Source organism: Pan troglodytes, chromosome 2 (assembly GCF_028858775.2).
Source record: "Pan troglodytes isolate AG18354 chromosome 2, NHGRI_mPanTro3-v2.0_pri, whole genome shotgun sequence".
In the NCBI taxonomy this organism is placed as follows: domain Eukaryota; kingdom Metazoa; phylum Chordata; class Mammalia; order Primates; family Hominidae; genus Pan; species Pan troglodytes.
This window is the reverse complement of record NC_086015.1, coordinates 155,601,289-155,615,188: the sequence shown is the minus strand read 5'-3', so window position 1 is coordinate 155,615,188 and position 13,900 is coordinate 155,601,289. Positions and strand designations below refer to the sequence as shown.

General features: G+C 34.3%; 1 protein-coding gene across 50 annotated transcripts in view; it reads right to left on the bottom strand.

Moving 5' to 3' along the window:
- The window catches only part of MBNL1 (muscleblind like splicing regulator 1), a 224,368-nt gene that overhangs the window by 48,220 nt on the left and 162,248 nt on the right, over positions 1-13,900 (bottom strand). For all 50 annotated transcript variants that reach the window (XR_010155357.1, XR_010155358.1, XR_010155360.1 and 47 more), the window contains one exon: positions 1,956-2,126. Coding sequence is in view for 45 of the 50 variants with exons in the window: in XM_063806314.1 (XP_063662384.1) it covers positions 1,956-2,126 (171 nt within the window). In the remaining 5 variants the exon portion in view is untranslated. The remainder of the gene's footprint in view (positions 1-1,955; positions 2,127-13,900) is intronic.

The following is a 13,900-nucleotide window of genomic DNA, read 5'->3' as shown; positions in this document are numbered from 1 at the left end:
AAAGTCATCACTCTGAATAAAGTATATTTTTAGACAATGATCTCAGGATACCTTTAGCAGAAGGGTAATTCCACATTCAAATCTAGTCATATGAGGAAAAATTAACATAAAGCCTGAATATGCTCACAACTAATAAAAATAATTTCTTTGTCTAAGCAGAGAATTTTCTAACAAAAGCATCAGAAAATGTGATGATTGTTCTCATGGTTTCAGAAATCTGTGATTTAGTGATTTCACGAACAATATATTTGTTACTAGTATTTCAAAGGGCATAAATATTGTTTACAGTTTGTCCCAGGATTGCACACACGACATCCTAGAATGGCCTTCAGAGTAAGACTCAAGGGCTAGGTCAGGAAATGTGGTGGCCAGTGTTCTCTTCCATCTGGGAACCACACTTGCTGATCTCAAAGGTGCTCCCGGTCACAGAGAGGGTACAGCCTGGTGGTAAGCATGCTTTAAATGTTTAAGTAGAACAAAGTATCTTCACATCAAGGATAGGCCTTACAGCAGCTAAGGTGGTAGCCACCCTAAAGACTTGTCTGATCTTTGAAACTGTATGTGAGAGCCAAGTGCAAATGAGACTTTTGTCCTACATGTTCTGTTAGAGAATGATTATAGCTAATTTTTTTAACCAAATGGAAATCTTCATGCTATCCTAATACAGCCATGTGAAATTAGTAGACGTCACAAAAATAACTTTAAGCTATCACATTTTTAACTGAGCCTACAATCATGGGGGAAAAAAACAGATCAGGTTAAAACAGACACATAATTAATTATATTCTCTCACTTCAACTGTATAGAACTGATAACTGGTATCACTGCCCATGTAATGTGGAGATCCTCCCACCTTGAAATGCAATCCCCCACTCTTTTTTGGAATGATTGTTGCATAAAGTTCTAAAAGAGAATAATAATTACATTGAGTTCAGGTTTTAGAATGTATTCAGAAAAAAAACAGCACACATGCTACAGTTAGCATAGCAGAAAAACATGGGTCTTCACATTCCCATGACCCCACAATACTGCACATAAGCTAGTGACATAAATTACTGACAGATATATTCCGATCATTGCAAATTTCAACATGCATTTAAATTTAAATGTAGAATTACTATATCACAATTAACGTCAAAGCACCTTTTTCAACCTAACACTAATTCTTATAATCTTTCACATTTTGATGAATAAATATGAATAGAGATTATTAAAGTCATTTATTACACACATACTCCAGAAATCCAAACAGTTAAATAGAAATGTGTGTTTCAAAGCAAGAGTCACCCACATATACTGCTCAGCAAACACTAAATATCTATGACCACCCAGTTTTTCAACTTTAGCTCTTTAAGCCCTCAGAGTTTCAGCCTACCCTGATTAATTCTTCTTTAATGAGACCTCCAAGTCTATGATATTGATTTACTACTGTCAGAATTTTCCTAGCATTTGTAGCTATGAAATAATTTCAACTTAAATTATAGAAGAACAAGAAAGGTACCTTTTCAAGAAAAAGAACTATACACATTCTTTTCAAGGAGGGAGGAAAGGGAGAACTATTCTCAAAATTAAAGACTATACATACCAATTTTAAATATCATTATTACCTCTGAAGGTGGCTGAAAATGTATATTGACTATACTGGTGAGTTAGATGATCATTGTTAACACAGACCATTTTAACACCTGCCAGTCTTGGGATTTATTTTGAAGAAAAATTTAGAGGAAAAAAAAATGCTATAATGTAAATGTCCACATGATTTAGCCAGAAAATGAGTACCTACACAAAGTATAAATTGTTCCAGCATTTGACTGATACTTAATTTTGCTAGAAAATGGTAAGGCAACTGAAATTGTTGCCTGTGTTCATTTGATCCAGTGCAATAATCACTTTAGTACTAAAACTGAACACTTTGAATCAAAAACTTAATGAGTGAAGACTGAAAACATGCTTACCACGGGTTGTAATGGGGCACCAGGCATCATGGCATTGGCTAGTTGCATTTGCTGGGCCAACATGGCCATGTTCTTCTGCTGAATCAAGTTATTGCGTCCATTTATCTCCAACTGCGTTTTTAAATGTGGGGGTGGATGAAGATATTTGCAGTTCTCCCTGGAGCAACGGCCCTAGAAAAACAAAAGCAGCAAACATCATCTTAGAAAAGAATAAAATCAGCAAATTATTAAAAAAATATAATGCAAACCACCCACTTGAATGTATCATTGGTTTTTCACACAATGCATTGTCCATATCATTTGATCATACATTTAGAACAAGTAATGAATTCACCAGAATGTACTATCAATATGAGAGGTTGAGACATTTGAAGAAGTTTAAAAGCTTAAAGAGTTTCAATTATTTTAATAATATTAGCATTAACATTTCCAGATTCAAGTTTAAAAATCTACAAACTGCTAGGGTAATACTAAAACATAGAATATCAAACAAAGAATATCAGGCTTCTGTCATAATATCTTCCTGGTTAAATTTAATGATTTAAGAATCCAAGTTTTATATTTTATTTTTACTTGTACTGAAATCTTAGGAAATGGACTTAGAGGACTCAAGGCACATTGTATCTTCAGTAAAACACCTTTATAAGTATCTAATAACAAATAAAATTAAAATTACTACTAGGCTTTACCAGTCCATGCATTAGGAATTTATAATTGAAAAGAAGAAAACTCCCATGTGTTCCCACTGCATATAGAGATTAATAAGTATAATGAAATACTGGTGAAAAATGTGGCCTTTAACTTTTCAAAGATAAATCTAGTCTTCTCCATTTTACAAAATCTATGAACCAATAAGAAATGGATATATTTACCCTCAAAAAAATTTTAAAAATGGAGAAATTAAGTTGCTATAAGCCAGGAATGGCGGTGCACTACCTCTGTACTCTGTCCTAAGCACTTCATTCTAGTACCTTCCTTGAATATATACCATCCAGACCATCCTACCAATGAACATAGCCTGGACTGAAATAATGGAGATAAATCATACATGTTTAGTAATCTTAGCACTTTGGGAGGCTGAGGCAAGAGATCCCCTGAGCCCACGAGTTTGAGACCAGCCTGGGCAACATAGTGAGAGCTCATCTTAAAAAAAAGAAGTTACTATAAAATCATAAGTATAAATATACCTTCCTTTTGGATAATTCTTTTTAATAAAATATTCATTAAAGCCTATAATATGTAATATGGTGTGAGGCACTCTACCCATATTATTTCAATATATTTTCAAATCATATCAATAGTAGCAGATCTCATCAACCATCTTGACAACTTCTTTCACCAATAGATCTAATTAAAACTGTTTACAAGCAGTAGAATAAAAGAAAGATTAATTGAAGCCATCATTCACATTCTAAAAAAACCAATTTAATATAATTGAACTTTATGCTATAAATTGACTCTGATGCTTATACTTATGATAAAATCTGTCATAATTCTAATTTAAATGATCGGTTTTGGCTCCTTTTGTATGAGGTTTTTAGGAATGTCTCTACACTAGGCTAGAATCATAGGATACCTGCTTGTTATTTTTACAAGCTTCATGTAATACTTGAAATCAGTAGGCAGCAGGGGACACTGGATAGCAGAGACCTTACAGGTCTCATGAGCTGGGAAAGAGGCCTAGCTCTCTTACTCATCAAATGCATGAACTGCATAAGGAGCTAACTTCTGTAAGCCTCAGGCTCTCTATCTAGTACTGAATTATTAGAAAACGTGTATCACTGCCACCACAATTTAAATTGTGTATCAAACAAAAGAAAAACAAAACATTGGTACGAAGATGATTTTTTAAACATCTTTTAGTTATGGCTACCGGTATGCTCACGAAGTAACATATATATTAAACTTATTCCATATAAAATCACCATGCTTGATGTAGGTTGGGATCATGAGCATGTTATTAGCTTAAAAGTGTCTTGATACAAAACAACCAAAAACAACCTTAGACTCACAAGATAAACCACAGAGTAGGACTGGCAAAAATAAATAAATTCCTGGATAGCATATGGTCTAATTTCAGGGATATTTAGTTGAAGTCTCCTAGAAAAAGCCTGCTTTTTCAATACAAAGAATAATTTGGCTGCAACAGAAATTCTTGTTCTCAGTATCTCCGCATCATAGTTCTTACTAAAACTGGATTTCTTTAAATGCAGGTAAGAGGGGTTATGGTCACCACGAGAATTCACTTCCCGTCAATTCACTCACGTCGGTTTCTATAGTTCTGTAAATAGTAGATAGATAGCCCTGGGCCATGAACCAGACCTTCCAACACTAACTGTGGTCTTCCTAAGCACTTCATTCCAGTACCTTCCTTGAATACATACCACCCAGACCATCCTGCCAATGAACATAGCCTGGACTGAAATAACAGAGAGAAATCACGTGTGTTTGGTATACGTATATTCTGCATCAGTGCATCTCAAAACTTTTACAAGACGCTCAGACTTTTGATTTTCATTCTGAATATATGACATCTACTCAGGAAAAATGCTGTTCTCCTACATTTTTTATCTATGGTACCTTTCTATGCTCAGCTTGATTTGACTGTGTTGAGCCCTTCATTTTCAAAAAGCTGTGTTCCTAAGAATCAACTGATATTTGGTGAGAACGTATACAGACTACAAAGACTCTCCCACAGAGAGCTGTGACCACAGGTTTGAGGGCCCAGAAATTAACATTTTAACAAGCATTCCAGGTGATTCTGATATAGCAGAAAACACTACAAAATACAATTGTGCAAAGCCAGATAAATTTTCATTTGACATGTGTGGAAAAAATAAGAGAATAATGTCTGCAAATGATATTAGATACACTTTGCTTCTTAGGAAGTTTAAAACATGTTTAATACTGACTCTGCTGCTGAATGATTATAGTTTGACAAACGAAAAAGGTCAAAAATAAGTTAGAATATACATCCTCCATTAGAATTGCCTAAAACCACCAGGAACATACCTTCCTTTGAGAGTTAAGGTAAATACTATGTTGGTATGTTGCCAGCTTCATCCATCTCTGAGCCCTTAGTAGCATCACACCTCAATAAACATTCACAGAATGAATGAATGTTCATTTCTTATTAAATGCCTCAAGATGAATTCTACTCTAACTCTATTCTAGAGACAATGGAGATAATAGAAAAAACTAAATATGACACCAAATCTTGGTTCTGAGTTGTACTGACCTAATGATGCTTTCATTAAGAGGTCAGTCATTTAAATACATGATAAAGCTAGCCACATAAAAGAAAAAAAGGAAACAGAAGCAGGTTTGTAAGTTTCACCAGGTACAAAAGGAGATTTGTATAGACATTCAATGTTTCTGGCATCATAAAATCTATACAATGACATTACATTTTAAAAGTCTAAAAACAGAAATTCATCGGTATCTAAAGTTCACATATACAGACTTTTATATTGGAGCTACTACTCTAAATCATTTAGAGATTTCACTTCAAGATACATTAAATTGGGCTGCTAGGTTAATGAGAAATATAAATATAAATATGTCTTCAGTTTTTTTTGTTTTGTTTTGTTTTGGAGACGGAGTCTTGCTCTGTTGCTCAGGCTGGAGTGCGGTGGCGCGATCTGGGCTCACTGCAAGCTCCGCCTCCTGGGTTCACACCATTCTCCTTTCTCAGCCTCCCGTGTAGCTGGGACTACAGGTGCCCACCAACACACCCGGCTAATTTTTGTATTTTTAGTACAGATGGGGTTTCACCATGTTAGCCAGGATGGTCTCGATCTCCTGACCTCATGATCCACCCATCTTGGCCTCCCAAAGTGCTGGGATTATAGGTGTGAGCCACCATGACCAGCCATCTTCAGTTTTGATAGGTACAGGTAGCTCCAACTATTGAGATAACTGTATAATTTTATCAAATACAGCTTTGTTCAAATTGTAGCTATGTTACTTATTTGCTGTGTGACCTTGTGGAAGTTAGTGAAATTCTCTGAGTGGTCACATCTTTTCTATATAATAGTAACAATAACATCTCATTGGTGACGTATGAAGATTAGTAAGACTACAGGCCATCCTCACAAATGGCACCTGTCGTAATAGGCAGCCAATAAATATTAGTTACTTTCCTCTCCTAAGTTCTCAAGCTAATAACAAGCAGCAGTTGCTCAATTTAGCAGCGTATCTGTTAAACGCTCTAAAAATAATACAGGTAGCAAAACCCAGTGACAATGCATATCAGTCATCAATAATGTAATAAAAGCTTGGCTCTTAATCAATGTGTATTTGCCACATCCACCAAGAAAAAGTCTCATTGTAACACATTTTTTACAATGTTACGTTTCTGTGCCTTGCTTTTGTTGATTACGCTGAAATCTTACTTTTGGAGAGCTGTCCTGCTGACTAGCAGGCCACTCTATAGAGCCTACATAGTATTAGGTTGGGGAAAAGTAATTGAGGTTTTTGCCATTAATGGCAAAACTTTTGCCCCAGGCTAACAGATCCCTTAGGCTCCATTCAAGGAGGCTTTTAAAATAGAATTAATCCAACAAAGATTCCAAAGACATCATTGCAATATATGCAGTATATATTTTAAGGGAAAGAAGGAAAGTTAATAAAATATTGGTCTACACCAAGTTCATTTTTTGTAATTTTTTTCTATACTTTTCAATTAAAAGTAATCTGTCCAAAAAAGGCAAAATTTCCCCCTTGTAGTCTTAAAAACCTGTATGAGACCAATAACAGTCATTCAATAAATTCATCGAGTAATTTCTGAAGTTGTAAGTTGTTCAATTGTGAATTTAAGAATTATCTCATTAGTCTTTCAAACTGCTATAAATTTTTTGTGGCCATAATAAGGGAAAATATACATTTAGATTAAGTGTTTAATCCTCCAAATAAATGTATGATTCATTTATAAACATTACAGTTTAATACAGTATACCTTTACATTACATATGTACAAATATAGTATATATATAAACTGCATATGTGATATATATAGTAAGATATAAATTATATAATGGAAGCTAGGTAATTAATAGCCAATCAAAATAAGAATAAAACTAAATGAAACTAGAGATAGTTAGAAATATGAGAAAGCTATTTTCTAGCTATGTGTAATGCAATTACGAACTAGCTAATTGAAAACAAAACGATTAGAAGTTGGTTGGACTTAATAAAGCAAAAAATATCAAAATCCCAAATGAAAACTAATTTTCCATTTTTAATTATATTTCTTCTACTTAAAAGGAATACTGTGATTTGTGGAGTCAGAGTCTAAAGACACATGTTATTAAGCAGCCAAATGGTAACTATGTGGCAGGATTACAATTACCAAGTTCTATTTAAGTAGACTCTGGAAATAAAGGAGCAATGGGAAAAGTACAGGGCTACTAGCTTATATTCATAAGTCTTTTCAAATTTTCATTATGGTTTTCTGGTAAGACTGTTCAAGCTATAATTATTTATTTAAATTGTTAAAACCAAGATTTCTTTTTGGGATAGCTGATATATGCAAATGTTTTTGAAGCACTTTCTGGGTATTCATTGCTCAGATATTGCCCAGAAACTCTGGCTAACAAGTTTGGTAGTTAGCTATTGAAAATTCTTACCATTTTTTTTTTTTTTTCAGCTAAGATGATACAAATATCTCAGAAAATTTTTGCCAAAAATAGTAACATTGGCAGTCAAGCCATATTATTTCACACTTGCAAAAAATGTTTTTTATGGCTCTGCCATGCTTTTTAGTTATCAATTCTAATGCCTGGGTGAATAAACACACACACACAAACACATACACGTATATAAAATATTTATTTAAAAATTACAAGTATCTAGTGTTAGAAAATTTATGGCAGCTTATAAGGTGAATGATTTTAAGAGAAAATTATACTTCACATACATACAAATATAAATATGCATGCACACATATATATTTCAGGGTTATGTTTTCATTTGGTAGATATGAGTTTGATTCACTCTAAGAATCACAGTTTACTGGCTTTTGCAAGTACTGAAAATAACTGCATCTAACACGAAGTATATTGTTGCTCTTAAATGTATATTTCCTGATAACTCACTTGTTTCCATAAAGGACTTGGGTTAGCTTACAAGAGCACATACACCCTAAAAAGATGTTCACAATTTCTCAACCTCAGCACTACTGACATTTTGGGCTAGATATATTTTTGTTGTGGGAGTTGTCCTGTGCATTGTACTACGTTTAGCAGCATCCTTAACTTACAACCACTAAATGCCTATATTACCCCTACCCTCAGTTCTGATAAACCAAAATGTCTCCAGATATTGATACATGTCTTGGCGGGGAGGAGGGAGGACAGCATCACCCTTTGTTGAGAGCCAACCGCCACTTTACACCTCATGGAATTTAGTGGGGGGCTGTATTCATCTACCTGGGATATCATAACAAAATACCAGTTATACCAGTATCTAGTATACCAGATTTTATCATAACCAGTTATAACAATAGTTATCATAATAAAATACCAAATATAACAGTGTATAATTATGCATAAATACACACTTATATACTCACCCCAATTATGCACCTATTTCTAACAGCAGCATATGTATTACAAACAGATTTTGCTTGTGTTACAAATTCAAAACTTAGGATATATGACATAATTTATATTTCATGTTTTATTTGAATAAACTCTTAAGAGCTTTTATAGCACTACAAAATAAAACCTAAAATTTTTAGAGTAGTTATAACATACATTACATTCATTTTTTTCTTTGAAAAGTCTCTAAGGAGATTTCACTGTTTTGATGCTGTTATTTGTTTTACAAGTAGTATACTATACCACAGAGTAAATATACATAGTATATATCCTGTTAATAAGTAAATATTATGTATCTACTATGTTTAAATCATATGTTAAACTATGGAGGAAATATATTTTCATATTAACACTATTGTTTTTTGTTTTATTTTAAGTTCTGGGGAACCTGTGCAGGATGTGAAGGTTTGTTACATAGGAAAACATGTGCCACAGTGAGTGGTTTGCCGCACCTATCAATCCATCACCTAGGTATTAACCCCAGCATGCACTAACTATTTTTCCTACTGCTATCCCAATCCCCCTCAATCTCTTGCCTCGCCCTCCCCAACAAGCTCCAGTGTATGTTGTTCCCCTCGTGTCCAGGTGTTCTCATTGTTCAGCTCCCACTTATAAGTGGGAACATGTGGTGTTTGTTTTTCTGTTCCTACATTAGTTTGCTGAGGAAAATGCCTTCCAGCTCCATTCATGTCCCTGCAAAGGATGTAACTGTGTTTCTTTTTATGGCTGCATAGTATTCCATGGTGTAGGGATATCACATTTTCTCTATCCAGTCTATCATTGATGGGCATTTGGGTTAATTCCATGTCTTTGCTATTGTAGTAACACTAATTTTTCTATTAATGTTTAAATTCTCAAATATTCATGACTCTTTAACCTAAATAAGTAAATAGGATTTTTTATTACATAATTGTCTGTGTTTAGTATCATAGCACCCTTGTACTTATTTCATAGTTTTACCATCTTTAAAGGCAAGAAACTATTCTTTAAATCAAACACAACTTCTACTGTTTTGATTTCTTCACTGGTCTTTCAGGTAACACCAGCAACAAATGCCTCGCATCCCCACAGAAGGTGAAAAAATGAGGCAATTCTCTTATTTTGCTAGGCAAGCAATCTGTAGTCTTCTAAATTAAAGTAGATATAGCAATCCTAATCAATATTTAAAGCTTAAATTTCTAGATGTAAATTGCTATTTATTCACCCAATCAGCGTAACAGCAAATGCATGGAGCTCAATTCAACCACAAGAGCTGGGAGATTTTTTTCGTACCAGTGAAACAAACTTAAAAAAAAAAAAAAAAAAGAACATATTTCCACTGATATAATCCCAGTTTCTTTCAATTACTTTACCACAGATATAAAACATGTTTTCAAATGAAACACAATATAAAACAAATGTAGATTTTTCCCCTTTCCTGGTCCTGTGAAAAGTTCACACACACACACACACACACACACACACACACACACACACAGTGGCTTAACAATTATTGAGACTGCCAATAAAAGAAAGAAAAATACACACATACACATACACACACAGCCTATTGAGTTCAAATTTGTAACTTTACCATGGCCTGAAAGAATATAATGTAATAGATTCTTTTTAACAGGCATTAAACATTTTTTCATCAGTGCATAATCTAATCACAAATGGGATTTTAGGTTAGACTTTTCTAGCTATTTAAACAGCCCTCTCGAGTATTCAATAGCTGTTCTAGGCACTATTTTGTAGAACACTCCTAAGTTTAATGGTGAAGATTCTCAGATACTGAAACCAATAGCGACATTTACGATATCCCAAAATATCCTCACTATTGACGCAATATCAACACACCCCCACTCAAACACTGGGATACTATGACTTTTTTTTCCCCAGAGAACCTAAGAGCTTTAATTGCACAATTCCCATTAATCATCTTGAAAATGGCATAACCGAAACTCTACACTTCTACAGAACGTTATGTAATGCATGAGAGTCAAAGTAGCTGCCACTGAGAGGGTTGAGAAAGGGAAAACGGCAACAAATCACACACACATTCTTGTGACAAAAAATACCACTTTTTTCTCCAGCAGCTTTTGCCCGTGAGAAATCACATACACATACAACTGTTGCAGAAGCAGTTATTTCAGCACACAATTTTAGCTGACAGTCATCTGAAGAAATCTTAATCTCCTCAGAGTGGGCCTATAAGGCTCTTCTATTTAGAGTTGCTTGTGATGGGATGCTGTAAAAAGAAAGTCTCACTTTTTTTTCATACCTATGGCCTCCTCTATCCCAGAGAATCTTAGAAAAGTGTATCACCACTGCTGAGGTTAATGCTATGCAGGGCTTAACTGCACCTATTGTCTGCCACTATTCCATAGTCTTCACAGGCTCCAAAGACAGATCTGACCACCATCCCTGAGCCAAACCAGAGTCTCTATGACCTTGTGAAAGCCCAGTGACATTTGGTAGGTGCCAGCATCATTGAACAGTCCAACATTTGTTGGCTGCTTTTTTTATAGCATCATGAAACTGGAAATGCCAGATCACTATGTTTCTATTATTTTTAAATTGCTTCATTATTTTTTCAGTACAGCAACAATCAGATTTCTAAACTGTTTGTAGCTGAAATACTTCTGAAGTTTTATGACATCCAAATCAGACACTTTTCAATCTTGGCTAATAGTTAAAAGCCCTAACATTTACATAATAAATGTTAGCACTCTATGTGTATAGCATGCCTTTCAGGAGAGAAACACAAAATGTGTTATACATATTTATCCAATTTATCATTGTACCATTACTAGGTGGATCTACAGTATGACTGTCTCTATTAAATTTCTAGAGCTTTCCTGGGGATAAAACAGAGGTAAACTTCTTAAGTCAAATGCATCCAATTTTTCTTCTAACAATCTCTTGAAAGACTTGTTTAAGCAGTTCTTTACAGACTGCTTAAACATAGTTTAAGACTAGTTCCTAGTACATTTACAAAGCAAAAATGCTCCAACTTTAAATCTCTCCTTCCCTTCATGAAGTACTGACTAAAAACCAAAAGGTATATTTTTATTATAACACAGGAATAATAAAACTTACATAGTGCTTCCTATATTCCAGGTACTGTTTTCAAAACTTTACCAATGTTAATTCCCTTAATCCTCTCTCAATATTACTGGGAAGGGTTGTTTGTAACATTTCAGTTTTTCTGAATACTTAAGTACAGACAAAACAAGTGACTGAACCCAGGCAGTTTAACTACAAACTAGGTGCTCCTAATCATTACTGTAGGGATATGTATTTGTACCAAGTGTATCCCACTTATCATCTGTAAGTTGTTTTGTTTTTGTTTAATCATTGACAGCTAATACTAGAAACAGATGACTCTAGGTCAGAACCAAATGGAAGTCTTCAACCCTTCTGAGTTCTGCAAAGGAAAAGATATTTCATAACGTAAGCAACTGAATTTGGAGAAGACTAATCCACATAGCATTTCCAAAGTGTAATGGGAAAAATTTAGATGCTTTTGTAAATTTCAATTTACTTGTCATTTTTTTTTTCCTCAGAGGAACCTGTCTTACAGTATCAACAATATTTTTAAGAAATGGAACACCAAATAAGTTAAAATATTGCTTCATATTATCTACTTCAATAAGAAACCTAGTGAAGCAAGAGGTTCTTGGATTATCTATATATTTCACTGACATGCCTCTTCAATTTGGATATAACACAAATAATGAAAAATTAATTATATATAGTTATATATTATATTTAGATATAAAATAATTTAAAAACTATTATATAATGAAAAAGTTATATATCTTTGTGTGTGTATATATACATACATATATATGTACACATACATACAAACACATAAAATTAAAGATATAAAGTTAGACGGTAATATAGGATGGTATGTTTTAAGGGGCAAGTCGTTATTGAGAAATATAAAAGTAACTAAAGGAAATCAGAGAGGAAAAACATTTTGGTTAAGTCAGCTTGAGAATAATAACATCATTACTTAGTATTTATATGAGGCATTTGTTGTATTTGTACCTGCTAGATCCCACATATCCGTACAAATAAAGTATCTCTAAAGTGATAACACTTATTCAGTCATGATAAATTTCAAAGTATAATATTATGTAATATGTTTCCAACAACCTATGTCAATATTTCCACTGTAACTCTTCCATTGAAGTCTACTCAGCCTTCTAGATGGGACAGCATATATTATGCATATAATTAGTGCTTAAATAATTTTCTAAACTGTAGCAGATGTCTAAAATTTTGGCTGCCATTTACATGCAGAAATTAGTATATATTACACTGCTCTGCATTGTCTTTGCCAAATACAAAGACCCTTTCTTTTTCCCAATTTTTCACTGGCACTCCTTTTTAAATCTGTGAGATTCCCTAACTGAAAAACAAATACTGTCAATTTCTGACCTCACAAATTCTGCCTCAAGTCCAGCCATTAAATGCTACTGCTTCACATAAACAATGACAGAGCACGAAGAAAAGGTGAGGCAATAAAGGTTCTCACCACTGCTGACCACAGTCTCCTTCAGACAGATCAACTTTGTACTTGAACAAAATGTGCTCAATGACACTGGCTCTGTCCCCATGGAGAAAACATTCCCCTCCCTGCCCCACCCCCCTGCCTATGACAATTTGCTAAAATTGTGCACTGCCATCAGCTCTCTCAGACTTGAGGCAGCAGCGAGGGGAAAGACAATTGGCTCATGAGCCCAGAACATGTTTCTATTGGATGGACTGCAGCAGCATATGCAGTAAGGGTAAAGAAAATCTCTTGAGGCAAAAAAAGCAGTATCACAACACAGGTTATCTGAGCCTGTCTCCTCCTCTGCACTCCACCCCCATACCTAGAGAATTCCACTGGTTTTCTAGGGCAGTTCCCCAAATAGCTAAAGTAACACTCAACAAACTACCTAAAAATTACCACTGAGAATAAAATAGAAAAGTCTCAGAATTTTTAGAATCATTTCATATACAGTATGTGTCTAGTATCCTTGAATAGTTTTTCAGAAAAAGATCCATATTAACAGTAAACATACAAATAAAAATAGATGACAACTATAAACTATGGAACTTGTACCAAGTATCTACAGATGAGTCTATATAGCAAAAGGGTATTGAAGCCATCATGTTAAGCATAGATACTTGAAAGAGCTTAGTCATCACAAGGTGCTCTGTTCTAAATGGCAATCAGAAGCTGTAGCGCATATTCTTAAGTGCTTAGTTAAGATGAAAAGTATAGAGATGTTGGGCCTCACAGGAGCGTCAGCCATGGCAACACAGTTTTTTTTTTTAACAAACCAGAATGTGAACGTGAGAGGGGAA